General features: G+C 46.0%; 1 protein-coding gene and 2 long non-coding RNA genes across 16 annotated transcripts in view; 1 reads left to right on the top strand and 2 right to left on the bottom strand.

Moving 5' to 3' along the window:
* The window catches only part of ryk (receptor like tyrosine kinase), a 158,550-nt gene that overhangs the window by 58,287 nt on the left and 79,574 nt on the right, over positions 1–20,689 (bottom strand). The window contains exons 7-8 of one of the 2 annotated variants that reach the window (XM_052475613.1): positions 15,010–15,110; positions 4,307–4,390 (exon numbers count right to left, since the gene is read on the bottom strand). In XM_052475613.1, the coding sequence (XP_052331573.1) occupies positions 4,307–4,390; positions 15,010–15,110 (185 nt within the window). The remainder of the gene's footprint in view (positions 1–4,306; positions 4,391–15,009; positions 15,111–20,689) is intronic. The other variant, XM_052475614.1, reaches the window with a different exon arrangement.
* On the top strand, positions 5,506–7,308 carry LOC127910721 (uncharacterized). Of its 2 annotated transcripts, none has more exons than XR_008075959.1 (4): positions 5,506–5,552; positions 5,972–6,001; positions 6,212–6,271; positions 7,229–7,308. It is a non-coding gene; the product is annotated as an uncharacterized LOC127910721 (long non-coding RNA). The 2 variants fall into 2 exon arrangements; XR_008075960.1 differs by lacking the exon at positions 7,229–7,308 and adding an exon at positions 6,690–6,960.
* Positions 6,029–7,299, bottom strand: LOC127910722 (uncharacterized). Of its 12 annotated transcripts, none has more exons than XR_008075961.1 (3): positions 7,283–7,299; positions 6,714–6,779; positions 6,029–6,199 (listed from the first exon to the last, which is right to left on the bottom strand). It is a non-coding gene; the product is annotated as an uncharacterized LOC127910722 (long non-coding RNA). The 12 variants fall into 12 exon arrangements; XR_008075962.1 differs by lacking the exon at positions 7,283–7,299 and adding an exon at positions 7,253–7,269; XR_008075963.1 differs by lacking the exon at positions 7,283–7,299 and adding an exon at positions 7,151–7,167.

Below are 20,689 nucleotides of genomic sequence, written 5' to 3'. Positions count from 1 at the left end.
CAATGCGCCACTGGCTACTGGTTATTATGGATCCACTTCCTCATTATGGATCCCCATTAGTTCCTGAATGGACTTATTATGGATCCCCATTAGTTGCTGCCTCGGCAGCAGCTACTCTTCCTGGGGTTTATTATGGATCCCCATTAGTTCCTGCCAAGGCAGCAGCTACTCTTTATTATGGATCCCCATTAGTTCCTGCCAAGGCAGCAGCTACTCTTCCTGGGGTTTATTATGGATCCCCATTAGTTCCTGCCAAGGCAGCAGCTACTCTTCCTGGGGTTTATTATGGATCCCCATTAGTTCCTGCCAAGGCAGCAGCTACTCTTCCTGGGGTTTATTATGGATCCCCATTAGTTCCTGCCAAGGCAGCAGATATTCTTCCTGGAGTTTATTATGGATCCCCATTAGTTCCTGCCAAGGCAGCAGCTACTCTTCCTGGGGTTTATTATGGATCCCCATTAGTTCCTGCCAAGGCAGCAGCTACTCTTCCTGGGGTTTATTATGGATCCCCATTAGTTCCTGCCAAGGCAGCAGCTACTCTTCCTGGGGTTTATTATGGATCCCCATTAGTTCCTGCCAAGGCAGCAGCTACTCTTCCTGGGGTTTATTATGGATCCCCATTAGTTCCTGCAAGGCAGCAGCTACTCTTCCTGGGGTTTATTATGGATCCCCATTAGTTCCTGCCAATGCAGCAGCTACTCTTCCTTGGGTTTATTATGGATCCCCATTAGTTCCTGCCAAGGCAGCAGCTACTCTTCCTGGGGTTTATTATGGATCCCCATTAGTTCCTGCCAAGGCAGCAGCTACTCTTCCTGGGGTTTATTATGGATCCCCATTAGTTCCTGCCAAGGCAACAGCTACTCTTCCTGGGGTTTATTATGGACCGACACAGGAAAGGAAGAGCCAGAGTTACCTCTGCTGCAGAGGTTCAGAGTTACCAGCCTCAGAAATTGCAGCCCAAATAAATGCTTCACAGGGTACATCTCAACATCAACTGTTCAGAGGAGACTGTGTGAATCAGGCCTTCAGGGTCGAATTGCTGCAAAGAAACCACTACTAAAGGACATCAATAAGAAGAGACTTGCTTGGGCCAAGAAACACGAGCAATGGACATTAGACTGCTGGAAATCTGTCCTTTGTTCTGATGAGTCCAAATTTGAGATTTTTGGTTCCATCCACCATGTCTTTGTGAGACGGAGAGAAGGTGAACGGATGCTCTCTGCATGTGTGGTTCCTACCATGAAGCATGGAGGAGGAGGTGTGATGGTGCTTTGCTGGTGACACTGTCTGATTTATTTAGAATGCAAGGCAAACTTTACCAGCATGGCTACCAGCATGGCTACCAGCATGGCTACCAGCATGGCTACCAGCATGGCTACCAGCATGGCTACCAGCACGGCTACCAGCACGGCTACCAGCATGGCTACCAGCATGGCTACCAGCACGGCTACCAGCATGGCTACCAGCATGGCTACCAGCATGGCTACCAGCATGGCTACCAGCATGGCTACCAGGCTACCAGCATGGCTACCAGCACGGCTACCAGCATGGCTACCAGCATGGCTACCAGCATGGCTACCAGCACGGCCTCTGCAGCGATACACCTTCACATCTGGGTTGCGCTTAGTGGGACAATCATTTGTTTTCCAACAAGACAATGACCCAACACATCTCCAGGCTGTGTAAAGGCTCTTTGACCAAGAAGGAGAGTGTTGGAGTGCTGCATCAGATGACCTGGCCTCCACAATCACACGACCTCAACTTAATTGAGATGGTTTGGGATGAGTCGGACCGCAGCGGGAAGGAAAAGTAGTCAACAAGTGCTCAGCATATGTGGGAACTCCTTCAAGACTGTTGGAAAAGCATTCCAGGTGAAGCTGGTTGAGAGAATGCCAAGAGAGTGCAAAGCTGGCATCAAGGCAAAGGGTGGCAACTTTGAAGAAACTAAACTATATTTGGATTGGTTTAACACTTTTTTTGGTTACTACATGATTCCATATGTTTTTTTTTCATAGCTGTGATGTCTTCACTATTATTCTACAATGTAGAAAATAGTAAAAATAAAGAAGAACCCTTGAATGAGTAGGTGTGTCTAAACTTGACTGGTACTATTTTTTTTTTAATATATATATTTTTTTATCAGTAGATTTTTGAGATGACTAATGAAAAGCGCTATACAAATTAAATGTATTATAATGTAAATATAGAATAGAGAAAACCATAAGTAGCATATTTTCTGTCATGTATTCTGAGATGTTGGTGTGAGCAGACAGTAGGCCTTTAGTATTATACAAAGAGTTGCTGCCCCCTAGTGGGAAAACGGAGAACACTAAACTGCACAAAACCTTGGAACACCTGTCTGTCTGTGAGAGAGAGAGAGAAACTGCACAGCAAGATTGATTCAATCAAACACACGTACCGAAAGGTAGAAAAGCTAAGCACTGTTAGTGAATTGACTGTATGCAGCAAATAACAGCATCGGTCATGTGGGATGGATTAGCTACCCAGTTCATTTAGTCATGTGGGATGGACTAGCTACCCAGTTCATTTAGTCATGTGGGATGGACTAGCTACCCAGTTCATTTAGTCATGTGGGATGGACTAGCTACCCAGTTCATTTAGTCATGTGGGATGGAGTAGCTACCCAGTTCATTTAGTCATGTGGGATGGACTAGCTACCCAGTTCATTTAGTCATGTGGGATGGACTAGCTACCCAGTTCATTTAGTCATGTGGGATGGACTAGCTACCCAATTTATTTAGTCATGTGGGATGGACTAGCTACCGAGTTCATTTAGTCATGTGGGATGGACTAGCTACCCAGTTCATTTAGTCATGTGGGATGGACTAGCTACCCAGTTCATTTAGTCATGTGGGATGGACTAGCTACCCAGTTCATTTAGTCATGTGGGATGGAGTAGCTACCCAGTTCATTTAGTCATGTGGGATGGACTAGCTACCCAATTTATTTAGTCATTTGGGATGGAGTAGCTACCCAGTTAATTTAGTCATGTGGGATGGAGTAGCTACCCAGTTAATTTAGTCATGTGGGATGGAGGAGCTACCCAATTTATTTAGTCATGTGGGATGGACTAGCTACCCAATTTATTTAGTCATGTGGGATGGAGGAGCTACCCAGTTCATTTAGTCATGTGGGATGGACTAGCTACCCAGTTCATTTAGTCATGTGGGATGGACTAGCTACCCAGTTCATTTAGTCATGTGGGATGGACTAGCTACCCAGTTCATTTAGTCATGTGGGATGGACTAGCTACCCAGTTCATTTAGTCATGTGGGATGGACTAGCTACCCAGTTCATTTAGTCATGTGGGATGGACTAGCTACCCAGTTCATTTAGTCATGTGGGATGGACTAGCTACCCAGTTCATTTAGTCATGTGGGATGGACTAGCTACCCAGTTCATTTAGTCATGTGGGATGGAGTAGCTACCCAGTTCATTTAGTCATGTGGGATGGACTAGCTACCCAGTTCATTTAGTCATGTGGGATGGACTAGCTACCCAGTTCATTTAGTCATGTGGGATGGACTAGCTACCCAGTTTATTTAGTCATGTGGGATGGACTAGCTACCCAGTTTATTTAGTCATGTGGGATGGAGTAGCTACCCAGTTAATTTAGTCATGTAGCTTGACTAGCTACCCAGTTAAAAATATAAAAATATATAAATATATATGCCATTTAGCTGACGCTTTTATCCAAAGCGACTTACAGTCATGTGTGCATACATTCTACGTATGGGTGGTCCCGGGAATCGAACCCACTACCCTGGCGTTACAAGCGCCATGCTCTACCAACTGAGCCACAGAAGGACCACAGTTCATTTAGTCATGTAGCTGGACTAGCTACCCAGTTAATTTAGTCATGTAGCTGGACTAGCTACCCAGTCCACTCAGTCATGTAGCTAGACAAGCTACCCAGTCCACTCAGTCATGTAGCTGGACTAGCTACCCAGTCCACTCAGTCATGTAGCTGGACAAGCTACCCAGTCACTGTGGAAGTAGGTCTACAGCATGACTAGATGACAGATCAACATGGGGATGAATGAGTGAGGTGGTTAGTAGCAGGTGAACAGGTATGTAGCAGGTGAACAGGTATGTAGCAGGTGAACAGGTATGTAGCAGGTGAACAGGTATGTAGCAGGTGAACAGGTATGTAGCAGGTGAACAGGTATGTAGCAGGTGAACAGGTATGTAGCAGGTGAACAGGTATGTAGCAGGTGAACAGGTATGTAGCAGGTGAACAGGTGAACCCCATGATAAGACTGGAATGGACCACACGTGGACTTACTTCTGGTTTCATGGACGGGGGCACCAGGGTTTGGGAAGGTGGCGGCAGCAAGCTGGAGAATGGGTGCAGTGCCAGGGTGATGGTCTGATGGTGAGAGGACAGTTGGATAGAGGGAGGGCGAGAGAGAGAGAGAGAGAGAGAGAGAGAGAGAGAGAGACAGAGGAACAGACGGAGGATGAGAGAAAGGGAGGTAGGGAGAGAGGAAGGGTTGGAGAGAGAGGGACGGACGGACGGACGGAGAATGAGAGAGAGAGGGAGGGAGGGACGGATGGAGAATGAGAGAAAGGGAGGTAGGGAGAGAGGAAGGGTTGGAGAGAGAGGGAGGGACGGATGGACGGAGAATGAGAGAGAAAGGGAGGTAGGGAGAGAGGAAGGGTAGGAGAGCGAGAGAGGGAGGGACGGACGGACAATGAGAGAGAGGGAGGGAGGGACGGACGGAGAATGAGAGAGGTAGGGAGAGAGGGAGGGTTGGAGAGAGAGGGAGGGACGGACGGACAGACGGAGAATGAGAGAGGGAGGGAGGTAGGGAGAGAGGAAGGGTCAGAGAGAGAGAGAGGGAGAGAGGAAGGGTTGGAGAGCGAGAGAGGGAGAGAGGAAGGGTTGGAGAGAGAGAGAGGGAGAGAGGAAGGGTTGGAGAGCGAGAGAGGGAGAGAGGAAGGGTTGGAGAGCGAGAGAGGGAGAGAGGAAGGGTTGGAGAGCGAGAGAGGGAGAGAGGAAGGGTTGGAGAGCGAGAGAGGGAGGGACGGACAGACGGAGAGGGTGAGAAAGGGAGGGAGAGAAAGGAGAGTTGGAGAGAGAGGGAGACAGAGAGAGATTGAGGTGAATAAGGGGCTGGGTAAATGGCTGGTGGTGAATGGTATCATTGAAGCAGAAGCCACAAGACAATGATGTGCAGTATGAGGATACAGCCACAAGATGGCCACAGTGTACATACAACTCACACACCTGGTCGTCTAGGTCTTACACCACTGTGTAAGACCGTCTGATACACGTGTTAACCTCATTCCACGGAGGGTAGAGTATCTGAGGGTTTTCATTCCTCCGTTGTACTTGACTGATGAATTAAGGTCACTCATTAAAAAATAACTCCGCTCACCTGGTCGTCTAGGTCTCCGTAAGGAACTCCGCTCACCTGGTCGTCTAGGTCTCAGTAAGGAACTCCCCTCACCTGGTCGTCTAGGTCTCAGTAAGGAACTCCCCTCACCTGGTTGTCTAGGTCTCAGTAAGGAACTCCCCTCACCTGGTTGTCTAGGTCTCAGTAAGGAACTCCTCTCACCTGGTCGTCTAGGTCTCAGTAAGGAGCACCCCGCACCTGGTTGTCTCAGTAAGGAACTCCCCTCACCTGGTTGTCTAGGTCTCAGTAAGGAACTCCTCTCACCTGGTCGTCTAGGTCTCAGTAAGGAACTCCTCTCACCTGGTCGTCTAGGTCTCAGTAAGGAACTCCCCTCACCTGGTTGTCTAGGTCTCAGTAAGGAACTCCTCTCACCTGGTTGTCTCAGTAAGGAACTCCCCTCACCTGGTCGTCTCGGTTTCATTAAGGAACTCCCTCACCTGTTTGTCTCAGTAAGGAACTCCCCTCACCTGGTTGTCCAGGTCTCAGTAAAGAACTCCCCTCACCTGGTTGTCTAGGTCTCAGTAAGGAACTCCTCTCACCTGGTTGTCTAGGTCTCAGTAAGGAACTCCCCTCACCTGGTTGTCTCGGTCTCAGTAAGGAACTCCCCTCACCTGGTCGTCTAGGTCTCAGTAAGGAACTCCCGTCACCTGGTCGTCTCGGTCTCAGTAAGGAACTCCCCTCACCTGGTTGTCTCAGTAAGGAACTCCCCTCACCTGGTCGTCTAGGTCTCAGTAAGGAACTCCCCTCACCTGGTTGTCTCAGTAAGGAACTCCCCTCACCTGGTCGTCTAGGTCTCAGTAAGGAACTCCCCTCACCTGGTTGTCTCAGTAAGGAACTCCCCTCACCTGGTTGTCTCAGTAAGGAACTCCTCACCTGGTTGTCCAACTCCCCTCACCTGGTTGTCTCAGGAACTCCCTCACCTGGTTGTCTCAAAGAACTCCCCTCACCTGGTTGTCCAGGTCTCAGTAAGGAACTCCCTCACCTGGTCGTCTAGGTCTCAGTAAGGAACTCCCGTCACCTGGTCGTCTCGGTCTCAGTAAGGAACTCCCCTCACCTGGTTGTCTCAGTAAGGAACTCCACTCACCTGGTTGTCCAGGTCTCAGTAAGGAACTCCCCTCACCTGGTCGTCTAGGTCTCAGTAAGGAACTCCCCTCACCTGGTTGTCTCAGTAAGGAACTCCCCTCACCTGGTTGTCCAGGTCTCAGTAAGGAACTCCCTCACCTGGTCGTCCAGGTCTCAGTAAGGAACTCCCCTCACCTGGTCGTCTAGGTCTCAGTAAGGAACTCCCCTCACCTGGTTGTCTCAGTAAGGAACTCCCCTCACCTGGTTGTCCAGGTCTCAGTAAGGAACTCCCCTCACCTGGTCGTCTAGGTCTCAGTAAGGAACTCCCCTCACCTGGTCGTCTAGGTCTCAGTAAGGAACTCCCCTCACCTGGTCGTCTAGGTCTCAGTAAGGAACTCCCCTCACCTGGTTGTCTCAGTAAGGAACTCCCCTCACCTGGTCGTCTAGGTCTCAGTAAGGAACTCCCCTCACCTGGTTGTCTCAGTAAGGAACTCCCCTCACCTGGTCATCTAGGTCTCAGTAAGGAACTCCCTCACCTGGTCGTCTAGGTCTCAGTAAGGAACTCCCCTCTCCTGGTTGTCTCAGTAAGGAACTCCCCTCACCTGGTTGTCTCAGTAAGGAACTCCCCTCACCTGGTCGTCTAGGTCTCAGTAAGGAACTCCCCTCACCTGGTTGTCTCAGTAAGGAACTCCACTCACCTGGTCATCTAGGTCTCATTAAGGAACTCCCCTCACCTGGTCGTCCAGGTCTCAGTAAGGAACTCCCCTCACCTGGTTGTCTCAGTAAGGAACTCCCCTCACCTGGTTGTCTCAGTAAGGAACTCCCCTCACCTGGTTGTTTAGGTCTCAGTAAGGAAAAACCAAAGAACTGCAGACAGTCGGCACTCTACAGAACGAGTTTGACACCTCTGGTCTAATAGAATGAATGGAAATGGTGGTGTGGATAGACATTTATGGATTAAAGTGGAAAATAATGGTGATAGAATACTCCATCCAAACCAAAAAAAGTTAATAAACTTTTGAAGTAGGTAGGTTTTTCATTCATCCCCAATGTGTATTGAAAAGTGACTCGGTCAACTCTCCTATTGGACAATACATTTACCCACCAGTACCCTGGATCAGCTCTCTCTACAAACCGGACCCTGGATCAGCTCCCTCTCTACCACCAGTACCCTGGATCAGCTCTCTCTACAAACCGGACCCTGGATCAGCCCCCTCTCTACCACCAGTACCCTGAAATCAGCTCCCTCTCTACAACCAGTACCCTGGATCAGCTCCCTCTCTACCACCAGTACCCTGGATCAGCCCCCTCTCTACCACCAGTACCCTGGATCAGCTGCCTCTCTACCACCAAACCCTGGATCAGCCCCTCTCTACCACCAGTACCCTGGGGATCAGCTCCCCTCTCTACCACCAGTACCCTCAAAAATCAGCTCCTCTCTACCACCAGTACCCTGGATCAGCTCCTCTCTACCACCAGTACCCTGGATCAGCCCCTCTCTACCACCAGTACCCTGAAATCAGCTGCCTCTCTACCACCAGTACCCTGGATCAGCTGCCTCTCTACCACCAGTACCCTGGATCAGCTGCCTCTCTACCACCAGTACCCTGGATCAGCTCCCTCTCTACCACCAGTACCCTGGATCAGCTGCCTCTCTACCACCAGTACCCTGGATCAGCTGCCTCTCTACCACCAGTACCCTGGATCAGCTGCCTCTCTACCACCAGTACCCTGGATCAGCTCCCTCTCTACCACCAGTACCCTGGATCAGCTGCCTCTCTACCACCAGTACCCTGGATCAGCTGCCTCTCTACCACCAGTACCCTGGATCAGCTGCCTCTCTACCACCAGTACCCTGGATCAGCCCCCTCTCTACCACCAGTACCCTGGATCAGCTGCAACACCTCTACCACCAGTACCCTGGATCAGCCCCCTCTACCACCAGTACCCTGGATCAGCTGCCTCTCTACCACCAGTACCCTGGATCAGCTGCCTCTCTACCACCAGTACCCTGGATCAGCTGCCTCTCTACCACCAGTACCCTGGATCAGCCAAATCACAATATCAAAGAAACATGCAACAGTTACAGTTCATATTAGGAAATCAGTCAATTTACATTTTATTTTTTTATTTTTTATTTTACTACGCAAGTCAGTTAAGAACAAATTCTTATTTTCAATGACACCTAGGAACAGTGGGACAGATTTGTACCTTGTCAGCTCGGGGCTACCGGGGATTCGAACTTGCAACCTTTCGGTTACTAGTCCAACGCTCTAACCAATAGGCTACCCTGCCGCCCCATGAATTAATTCGGCCCCTAATCTATGGATTTCACATGACTGGGAATACAGATATACATCTGTTGGTCACAGATACTTAAAAACAAAGTAGGGGCGTGTATCAGAAAACCAGTCAGTATCTGGTGTGGATCGGAAAACCAGTCACCTGGTATCTGGTGTGGATCAGAAAACCAGTCAGTATCTGGTGTGGATCAGAAAACCAGTCAGTATCTGGTGTGGATCAGAAAACCAGTCAGTATCTGGTGTGGATCAGAAAACCAGTCAGTATCTGGTGTGGATCAGAAAACCAGTCAGTATCTGGTGTGGATCAGAAAACCAGTCAGTATCTGGTGTGGATCAGAAAACCAGTCAGTATCTGGTGTGGATCAGAAAACCAGTCAGTATCTGGTGTGGATCAGAAAACCAGTCAGTATCTGGTGTGGATCAGAAAACCAGTCAGTATCTGGTGTGGATCAGAAAACCAGTCAGTATCTGGTGTGGATCAGAAAACCAGTCAGTATCTGGTGTGGATCAGAAAACCAGTCAGTATCTGGTGTGGATCAGAAAACCAGTCAGTATCTGGTGTGGATCAGAAAACCAGTCAGTATCTGGTGTGGATCAGAAAACCAGTCAGTATCTGGTGTGGATCAGAAAACCAGTCAGTATCTGGTGTGGATCAGAAAACCACCAGTATCTGGTGTGGATCAGAAAACCAGTCAGTATCTGGTGTGGATCAGAAAACCAGTCAGTATCTGGTGTGGATCAGAAAACCAGTCGGTATCTGGTGTGGATCAGAAACCATCGGTATCTGGTGTGGATCAGAAAACCAGTCAGTATCTGGTGTGGATCAGAACACCAGTCAGTATCTGGTGTGGATCAGAAAACCAGTCAGTATCTGGTGTGGATCAGAAAACCAGTCGGTATCTGGTGTGGATCAGAAAACCAGTCGGTATCTGGTGTGGATCAGAGAACCAGTCAGTATCTGGTGTGGATCAGAAAACCAGTCCGTATCTGGTGTGGATCAGAAAACCAGTCCGTATCTGGTGTGGATCAGAAAACCAGTCCGTATCTGGTGTGGATCAGAAAACCAGTCAGTATCTGGTGTGGATCAGAAAACCAGTCAGTATCTGGTGTGGATCAGAAAACCAGTCGGTATCTGGTGTGGATCAGAAAACCAGTCGGTATCTGGCGTGGATCAGAAAACCAGTCAGTATCTGGTGTGGATCAGCTGAAAACCAGTCAGTATCTGGTGTGGATCAGAGAACCAGTCAGTATCTACCACCAGTACCCTGGATCAGAAAACCAGTCAGTATCTGGTGTGGATCAGAAAACCAGTCAGTATCTGGTGTGGATCAGAAAACCAGTCAGTATCTGGTGTGACCACCATGTGCTTCATGCACATCTCCTTCCCATAGAGTTGATCAGACTGAAATCTGATTGTGGCCATGTGGAATTTTGTCCCCGCTCCTCTTCAATGGATGTGTGAAGATGCTGAATATTGGAGGGAACTGGAAACGCTGTCGCTCTGCTCGGACCTCATCCAAGAGGTTTTGAGTAGAACGTGAGAAGAGAGGTATCTCCTGATCCGAATGGTTCGTAACTACACCTGCTTCTCTATAGGACCCATGACTGGTAGAAGGTAGTGCCCTACTTCTGATCAGGACCCAGGACTGGTAGAAGGTAGTGCCCTACTTCTGATCAGGACACATAGGACCAGTAGAAGGTAGTGCCCTACTTCTGATCAGGACCCATAGGACTGGTAGAAGGTAGAAAACCCTACTTCTGATCAGGACCCATAGGACTGGTAGATCAGCCCCTGTCTACCGCCAGTCAGGTAGTGCCCTATCTGGTCTGGATCAGAAAACCCATCAGTATCTGGTGTGGATCAGAAAACCAGTCAGTATCTGGTCAGGACCCATAGGACCAGTCAGTGCCCTACTTCTGATCAGGACCCAGTCAGTATCTGGTAGAAGGTAGAAAACCAGTCTACTTCTGATCAGAAACCCAGTCAGTATCTGGTAGAAGGTCAGTGCCCTACTTCTGGATCAGAAAACCCAGTAGGACTGGTGGATCCACCAGAAAACCAGTCAGTATCTTCTGGATCAGAAACCCAGTCAGTATCTGGTGGATCAGAAAACCAGTGCAGTATCTGGTGTGGATCAGAAAACCCAGTATCTGGTGTGGATCAGAAAGGTAGTGCAGTACCTCTGATCAGGACCCATAGAAAACCAGTCCCTACTTCTGGATCAGACCCATAGGGACTGGTAGTGGATAGTGAAAACCCAATCTGGTACCCTGGATCAGACCCATCAGGACTGGTGTGGAGTGCCCTAGAACACCAGATCAGGACCCATGTGGACTGGTAGAAACCAGTGCCCTATCTTCTGATCAGAAACCCATAGGACTGGTAGAAGGTCAGTGAAACCAGTCAGTATCTGGTCTGATCAGAAAACCAGTAGGACTGGTAGAAGGTAGTGCCCAGTATCTGGTGTGGATCAGGACCCATCAGACTGGTAGAAGGTAGTGCCCTATCTGGTCTGATCAGGACCCAGAAGGTAGTGCCCTACTTCTGATCAGAAACCCATAGGACTGGTAGAAGGTAGTGCCCTACTTCTGATCAGGACCCATAGGACTGGTAGAAGGTAGTGCCCTACTTCTGATCAGGACCCATAGGACTGGTAGAAGGTAGTGCCCTACTTCTGATCAGGACCCATAGGACTGGTAGAAGGTAGTGCCCTACTTCTGATCAGGACCCATAGGACTGGTAGAAGGTAGTGCCCTACTTCTGATCAGGACCCATAGGACTGGTAGAAGGTAGTGCCCTACTTCTGATGAGGACCCATAGGACTCATAACTAGACTAGTACTACTGACACAAAATCAGGTTATCAGAGAGCACCCTGGCTCCTCCCTCCTAGCAGCAGATATTACTACAATAGAGAATTGTACTACTACCCCAAATCCACCTTCTCATCTCAGATATGTTTAGAGGACAAGACAAATGGACCGTAAACCCACCGGGCCAGACGGACCGTAAACACACCGGCCAGACGGACCGTAAACCCACCGGCCCAGATGGACCGTAAAGACGGACCGTAAACCCACCGGGCCAGACGGACCGTAAAACCACCGGGCCAGACGGACCGTAAACCCACCGGGCCAGACGGACCTTTAACCCACCGGGCCAGACGGACCGTAAACCCACCGGGCCAGACGGACCGTAAACCCACCGGGCCAGACGGACCGTAAACCCACCGGGCCAGACGGACCGTAAACCCACCGGGCCAGACGGACCGTAAACCCACCGGGCCAGACGGACCTTAAACCCACCGGGCCAGACAGACCGTAAACCCGACACAGAGGCTGCGTTCCAAATGGCACCTGCTTCTCTATAGTGCCCTACTTCTGATCAGGACCCATAGGACTGGTAGAAGGTAGTGCCCTACTTCTTATCAGGACCCATAGGACTGGTAGAAGGTAGTGCCCCACTTCTGATCAGGACCCATAGGACTGGTAGAAGGTAGGAATAGATTGCCATTTAAGGACCTGGATGCCACAGTAATCCTGTCTTGTTTATCCCAAACGTCAGACACCAGTTTAGCTAATGAGATGATTCCCCATCACAGACATTATCTTGTTTGGTGGAGGAATGCAGCTCAGTAGATCAGGCTCCATCAGGAAATGGAGGAAGAGAGACACAGACAGACATATGACCATGTCCCATTATACCAGAACCCTCCCTGAAGCTATAAAGACAGCACCGAGCAGGATTTGGCATCCACAGCTTACGTCCCCACCTAATACAGTTGAAGTTGGAAGTTTACATTCACTTAGGTTGGAGTCATTTTTCAACCACTACACAAATTTCTTGTTAACAAACTCTAGTTTTGGCAAGTCGGTTAGGACATCTACTTTGTGCACGACACAAGTCATTTTTCCAACAATTGTTTACAGACAGATTATTTCACTTATAATTAACTGTGTCACAATTCCAGTGGGTCAGAAGTTTACATACACTTAGTTGACTGTGCCTTTAAACAGCTTGGAAAATTCCAGAAAATGATGTCACGGCTTTAGAAGCTTCTGATAGGCTAATTGACATCATTCGAGTCCATTTGAGGTGTACCTGTGGATGTATTTCAAGGCCTACCTTCAAACTCGGTGCCTCTTTGCTTGACATCATGGGAAAATCAAAACAAATCAGCCAAGACCTCAGAAAAACAATTGTAGACCTCGACAAGTCTGGTTCATCCTTGGGAGCAATTTCCAAACGCCTGAAGGTACCACCTATATTGACATAACCTGAAAGGTCGCTCAGCAAGGAAGAAGCCACTGCTCCAAAACTGCCATAAAAAAGCCAAACTGCGGTTTGCAACTGCACATGGGGACAAAGATCGTACTTTTTGGAGAAATGTCCTCTGGTCTGATGAAACAAAAATAGAACAGTTTGGCCATAATGACCATCGTTATGTTTGGAGGAAAACGGGGGAGGCTTGCAAGCCGAAGAACACCATCCCAACTGTGAAGCACGGGGGTGGCAGCATCATGTTGTGAGGGTGCTTCGCTGCAGGAGGGACTGGTGCACTTCACAAAATAGATGGCCACATGAGGAAGGAAAATTATGTGGATATATTGAAGCAACATCTCAAGATATCAGTCAGGAAGTTAAAGCTTGGTCGCAAATGGGTCTTCCAAATGGACAATGACCCCGAGCATACTACCAAAGTTGTGGCAAAATGGCTTAAGGACAACAAAGTCAAGGTATTGGAGTGGCCATCACAAAGCCCTGACCTCAATCCTATAGAAAATTAGTGGGCAGAACTGAAAAAGCATGTGTGAGCAAGGAGGCCTACAAACCTGACTCAGTTACACCAGCTCTGTCAGGAGGAATGGGCCAAAATTCACCCAATTTATTGTGGGAAGCTTGTGGAAGGCTACCCGAAACATTTGACCCAAATTAAACAATTTAAAGGCAATGCTACCAAATCCTAATTGAGTGTATGTAAACTTCTGACCCACTGGGAATGTGATGAAAGGAATAAAAGCTGAAATAAATCAGTCTCTCTACTATTATTCTGACATTTCACATTCTTCAAATAATGTGATGATCCTAACTGACCTTAGACAGGAATTTTTTTACTAGGATTACATGTCAGGAACTGTGGAAAATGTAGTTTAAATGTATTTGGCTAAGGTGTGTGGGAACATCCAACTGCCCCACCTAATATATCCCCGTCACAAAGACAGTCCTAATCTTACCTGTATCAACATGGTGTCAGATCCTAATCACTAATGTGATGATTGTTAACTTGTATGCGACCATCAACCTATAACATAAATACATTAACAGAGAAACTTACGCAAGAAAGTCCAAAGAGACGGGACTTAAAAAAAAGCCATGGGTGGCGCAGGGGGCCTCCCGGGTGGCGCAGTGGTTAAGGGCGCTGTACTGCAGCGCCAGCTGTGCCACCAGAGACTCTGGGTTCGCGCCCAGGCTTTTGTCGTAACCGGCCGCGACCGGGAGGTCCGTGGGGCGACGCACAATTGGCCTAGCGTCGTCCGGGTTAGGGAGGGTTTGGCCAGTAGGGATATCCTTGTCTCATCGCGCACCAGCGACTCCTGTGGCGGGCCGGGCGCAGTGCACGCTAACCAAGGTTGCCAGGTGCACAGTGTTTCCTCCGACACATTGGTGCCGCTGGCTTCCGGGTTGGATGCGCGCTGTGTTAAGAAGCAGTGCGGCTTGGTCGGGGTTGTGTATCGGAGGACGCATGACTTTCAACCTTTGTCTCTCCCGAGTACGGAAATTGTAGCATTGAGACAAGATAGTAGCTACTAATAATTGGATACCACGAAATTGGGGAGAAAAAGGGGTAAAAAAATATCAATAATAATAATAATGCCTGCCATGCAGCATAAAGGAGACTGACTGGGGCTGTATCAAGGAGTTAACAGCCAATGTCCTAAGGAGCTCTCCAAAACAACTTGTTCGACCAGGACAATGACAGAACCTCTTAGCTACTGCAGTGGATACCACGAGATGTTACCAGATAACACAATGCTGTTGGATACTACTGGATACTTACTATAAGACGTTACTGGATAAGAAATGACTGGACAAGATGTGACTGGAAACTACACTATGTTGCTGGATAAGAAGTGACTGTGTTTTTGTGTGCGTTGACATGTACATAGCTGCGCTGGTGTGTGTGTGTGTGTGTGTGTGTGTGTGTGTGTGTGTGTGTGTCTTACTGGTGACAGCACTGGCGTTGTTGGGTGTGTCAGCCCTCAGGTACTGGGTGGTCTGGGTGGACGGCTGGGACAGGCCCTGGGAACTGCCACTGTCTGAAACGCTGGAAGAGAGGAAGGGAGACAGATAACAACAGTACTCGTGATGAAAGCAAGGAAGGAGGGGAGAGTGGGAGGAAGACAACTACACCTGCCACTTCACAAACATCATTATTAAAGGTAAACGCTGTCTCTGCTCTGCTCCCATTGGCCACCTAAACACCTGCTCTGCTCCTATTGGCCACCTAAACACCTGCTCTGCTCCTATTGGCCACCTAAAAACCTGCTCTGCTCCTATTGGCCACCTAAACACCTGCTCTGCTCCTATTGGCCACCTAAACACCTGCTCCGCTCCATTGGCCACCTAAACACCTGCTCCGCTCTATTGGCCACCTAAACACCTGCTCTGCTCCTATTGGCCACCTAAACAATTGGCCACCTAAACACCTGCTCTGCTCCCATTGGCCACCTAAACACCTGCTCTGCTCCTATTGGCCACCTAAACACCTGCTCTGCTCCTATTGGCCACCTAAACACCTGCTCTGCTCCTATTGGCCACCTAAACACCTGCTCTGCTCCTATTGGCCACCTAAACACCTGCTCTGCTCCTATTGGCCACCTAAACACCTGCTCTGCTCCTATTGGCCACCTAAAAACCTGCTCTGCTCCTATTGGCCACCTAAACACCTGCTCTGCTGGCCACCTAAACACCTGCTCTGCTCTAGCCACCTAAACACCTGCTCTAGTTGGCCACCTAAACACCTGCTCTGCTCCTATTGGCCACCTAAACACCTGCTCTGCTCCTATTGGCCACCTAAACACCTGCTCTGCTCCTATTGGCCACCTAAAAACCTGCTCTGCTCCTATTGGCCACCTAAAAACCTGCTCTGCTCCTATTGGCCACCTAAAAACCTGCTCTGCTCCTATTGGCCACCTAAACACCTGCTCTGCTCCTATTGGCCACCTAAACACCTGCTCTGCTCCTATTGGCATCGCCCTGGAGTAACCCTGTTGTGTCTAGACCATAGACTTAGTTAGACAACTCATCGTTGTATTACGACATTCAAATCACATGCAGGGCCATTGAGGACATCTCCAGTTTGAATAAGTCAATTTTTTCTTCTTCTTTCATGTGTTTGATTCTTTCATGTGTTTGATTCTTCAATGTGTTTGATTCTTCAATGTGTTTGATTCTTTAATGTGTTTGATTCTTTAGTGTGTTTGATTCTTCAATGTGTTTGATTCTTTAATGTGTTTGATTCTTCAGTGTGTTTGATTCTTCAGTGTGTTTGATTTTTCAATGTGTTTGATTCTTTAGTGTGTTTGATTTTTCAATGTGTTTGATTCTTTAGTGTGTTTGATTCTTTAATGTGTTTGATTCTTTAATGTGTTTGATTCTTTAATGTGTTTGATTCTTTAATGTGTTTGATTCTTTAATGTGTTTGATTCTTCAGTGTGTTTGATTCTTCAGTGTGTTTGATTTTTCAATGTGTTTGATTCTTTAGTGTGTTTGATTTTTCAATGTGTTTGATTCTTTAGTGTGTTTGATTCTTTAGTGTGTTTGATTTTTCAATGTGTTTGATTCTTTAATGTGTTTGATTCTTCAATGTGTTTGATTCTTTAATGTGTTTGATTCTTCAGTGTGTTTGATTCTTTAGTGTGTTTGATTTTTCAATGTGTTTGATTCTTTAGTGTGTTTGATTCTTTAATGTGTTTGATTCTTTAATGTGTTTGATTCTTTAATGTGTTTGATTCTTTAATGTGTTTGATTCTTTAATGTGTTTGATTCTTCAATGTGTTTGATTCTTTAATGTGTTTGATTCTTTAGTGTGTTTGATTCTTTAGTGTGTTTGATTCTTTAGTGTGTTTGTGTTTGATTAATGTGTGTCTTTACATGAAGAAAACATGTTCACATTACCAAGTACATTAATAACGGGGTAAACCTACTCTACAAGTATGTATTAGGCTGTTGAATACTATTCAACACATCCAATGTGAGTACATCTGTTGTTTAATACAGTAGAACAATACAGGTAGAGTATTGTAGATCAATACAGGTAGAGTACTGTAGATCAATACAGGTAGAGTACTGTAGATCAATACAGGTAGAGAGTACTGTAGATCAATACAGGTAGAGTACTGTAGATCAATACAGGTAGAGTACTGTAGATCAATACAGGTAGAGTACTGTAGATCAATACAGGTAGAGTAGATCAATGGGTAGAGTACTGTAGATCAATACAGGTAGAGTACTGTAGATCAATACAGGTAGAGTACTGTAGATCAATACAGGTAGAGTACTGTAGATCAATACAGGTTTGATTACTGTAGATCAATACAGGGAGAGTACTGTAGATCAATACAGGTAGAGTACTGTAGATCAATACAGGTAGAGTACTGTAGATCAATACAGGTAGAGTACTGTAGATCAATACAGGTAGAGTACTGTAGATCAATACAGGTAGAGTACTGTAGATCAATACAGGTAGAGTACTGTAGATCAATACAGGTAGAGTACTGTAGATCAATACAGGTAGAGTACTGTAGATCAATACAGGTAGAGTACTGTAGATCAATACAGGTAGAGTACTGTAGATCAATACAGGTAGAGTACTGTAGATCAATACAGGTAGAGTACTGTAGATCAATACAGGTAGAGTACTGTAGATCAATACAGGTAGAGTACTGTAGATCAATACAGGTAGAGTACTGTAGATCAATACAGGTAGAGTACTGTAGATCAATACAGGTAGAGTACTGTAGATCAATACAGGTAGAGTACTGTAGATCAATACAGGTAGAGTACTGTAGATCAATACAGGTAGAGTACTGTAGATCAATACAGGTAGAGTACTGTAGATCAATACAGGTAGAGTACTGTAGATCAATACAGGTAGAGTACTGTAGATCAATACAGGTAGAGTACTGTAGATCAATACAGGTAGAGTACTGTAGATCAATACAGGTAGAGTACTGTAGATCAATACAGGTAGAGTACTGTAGATCAATACAGGTAGAGTACTGTAGATCAATACAGGTAGAGTACTGTAGATCAATACAGGTAGAGTACTGTAGATCAATACAGGTAGAGTACTGTAGATCAATACAGGTAGAGTACTGTAGATCAATACAGGTAGAGTACTGTAGATCAATACAGGTAGAGTACTGTAGATCAATACAGGTAGAGTACTGTAGATCAATACAGGTAGAGTACTGTAGATCAATAAAGTACTGTAGATCAATAGAGTACTGTAGATCAATACAGGTAGAGTACTGTAACAGTAGTAGAACAATACAGGTAGAGTACTGTAGATCAATACAGGTAGAGTACTGTAGATCAATACAGGTAGAGTACTGTAACAGTAGTAGAACAATACAGGTAGAGTACTGTAGATCAATACAGGTAGAGTACTGTAGATCAATACAGGTAGAGTACTGTAGATCAATACAGGCTAGAGTACTGTAGATCAATACAGGTAGAGTACTGTAGATCAATACAGGTAGAGTACTGTAACAGTAGTAGAACAATACAGGTAGAGTACTGTAGATCAATACAGGTAGAGTACTGTAGATCAATACAGGTAGAGTACTGTAGATCAATACAGGTAGAGTACTGTAGATCAATACAGGTAGAGTACTGTAACAGTAGTAGAACAATACAGGTAGAGTACTGTAGATCAATACAGGTAGAGTACTGTAGATCAATACAGGTAGAGTACTGTAGATCAATACAGGGCTAGAGTACTGTAGATCAATACAGGTACTGTAGTACTGTAGATCAATACAGGTAGAGTACTGTAGATCAATACAGCTGAGTACTGTAGATCAATACAGGTACTGTAGATCAATACAGGTAGAGTACTGTAGATCAATACAGGTAGAGTACTGTAGATCAATACAGGTAGAGTACTGTAGATCAATACAGGTAGAGTACTGTAGATCAATACAGGTAGAGTACTGTAGATCAATACAGGTAGAGTACTGTAGATCAATACAGGTAGAGTACTGTAGATCAATACAGGTAGAGTACTGTAGATCAATACAGGTAGAGTACTGTAGATCAATACAGGTAGAGTACTGTAGATCAATACAGGTAGAGTACTGTAGATCAATACAGGTAGAGTACTGTAGATCAATACAGGTAGAGCACTGTAGATCAATACAGGTAGAGTACTGTAGATCAATACAGGTAGAGTACTGTAGATCAATACAGGTAGAGTACTGTAACAGTAGTAGATCAATACAGGTAGAGTACTGTAACAGTAGTAGATCAATACAGGTAGAGTACTGTAGATCAATACAGGTAGAGTACTGTAGTATCAATACAGGTAGAGTACTGTAACAGATCAATACAGGTAGAGTACTGTACTGTAGATCAATACAGGTAGAGTACTGTAGATCAATACAGGTAGAGTACTGTAGATCAATACAGGTAGAGTACTGTAGGTAGAGTACTGTAGATCAATACAGGTAGAGTACTGTAGATCAATACAGGTAGAGTACTGTAGATCAATACAGGTAGAGTACTGTAGATCAATACAGGTAGAGTACTGTAACAGTAGTAGATCAATACAGGTAGAGTACTGTAGATCAATACAGGTAGTAGTAGATCAATACAGGTAGAGTACTGTAGATCAATACAGGTAGAGTACTGGTCAATACAGGAGTACTGTAGATCAATACAGGTAGAGTACTGTAGATCAATACAGGTAGAGTACTGTAGATCAATACAGGTAGAGTACTGTAGATCAATACAGGTAGAGTACTGTAGATCAATACAGGTAGAGTACTGTAGATCAATACAGGTAGAGTACTGTAGATCAATACAGGTAGTACTGTAGATCAATACACTAGAGTACTGTAGATCAATACAGGTAGAGTACTGTAGATCAATACAGGTAGAGTACTGTAGATCAATACAGGTAGAGTACTGTAGATCAATACAGGTAGAGTACTGTAGATCAATACAGGTAGAGTACTGTAGATCAATACAGGTAGAGTACTGTAGATCAATACAGGTAGAGTACTGTAGATCAATACAGGTAGAGCACTGTAGATCAATACAGGTAGAGTACTGTAGATCAATACAGGTAGAGTACTGTAGATCAATACAGGTAGAGTACTGTAGATCAATACAGGTAGAGTACTGTAGATCAATACAGGTAGAGTACTGTAGATCAATACAGGTAGAGCACTGTAGATCAATACAGGTAGAGTACTGTAGATCAATACAGGTAGAGTACTGTAGATCAATACAGGTAGAGTACTGTAGATCAATACAGGATCAATAGAGTACTGTAACAGTAGTAGATCAATACAGGTAGAGTACTGTAGATCAATACAGGTAGTACTGTAACAGTAGTAGATCAATACAGGTAGAGTACTGTAACAGTAGTAGATCAATACAGGTAGAGTACTGTAGATCAATACAGGTAGAGTACTGTAGATCAATACAGGTAGAGTACTGTAGATCAATACAGGTAGAGTACTGTAGATCAATACAGGTAGAGTACTGTAGATCAATACAGGGCTGAGTACTGTAGATCAATACAGGTAGAGTACTGTAACAGTAGTAGATCAATACAGGTAGAGTACTGTAGATCAATACAGGTAGAGTACTGTAGATCAATACAGGTAGAGTACT

This window comes from Oncorhynchus keta, chromosome 22, assembly GCF_023373465.1.
Source record: "Oncorhynchus keta strain PuntledgeMale-10-30-2019 chromosome 22, Oket_V2, whole genome shotgun sequence".
NCBI lineage: Eukaryota > Metazoa > Chordata > Actinopteri > Salmoniformes > Salmonidae > Oncorhynchus > Oncorhynchus keta.
This window is presented reverse-complemented; position numbering and strand designations above follow the sequence as displayed.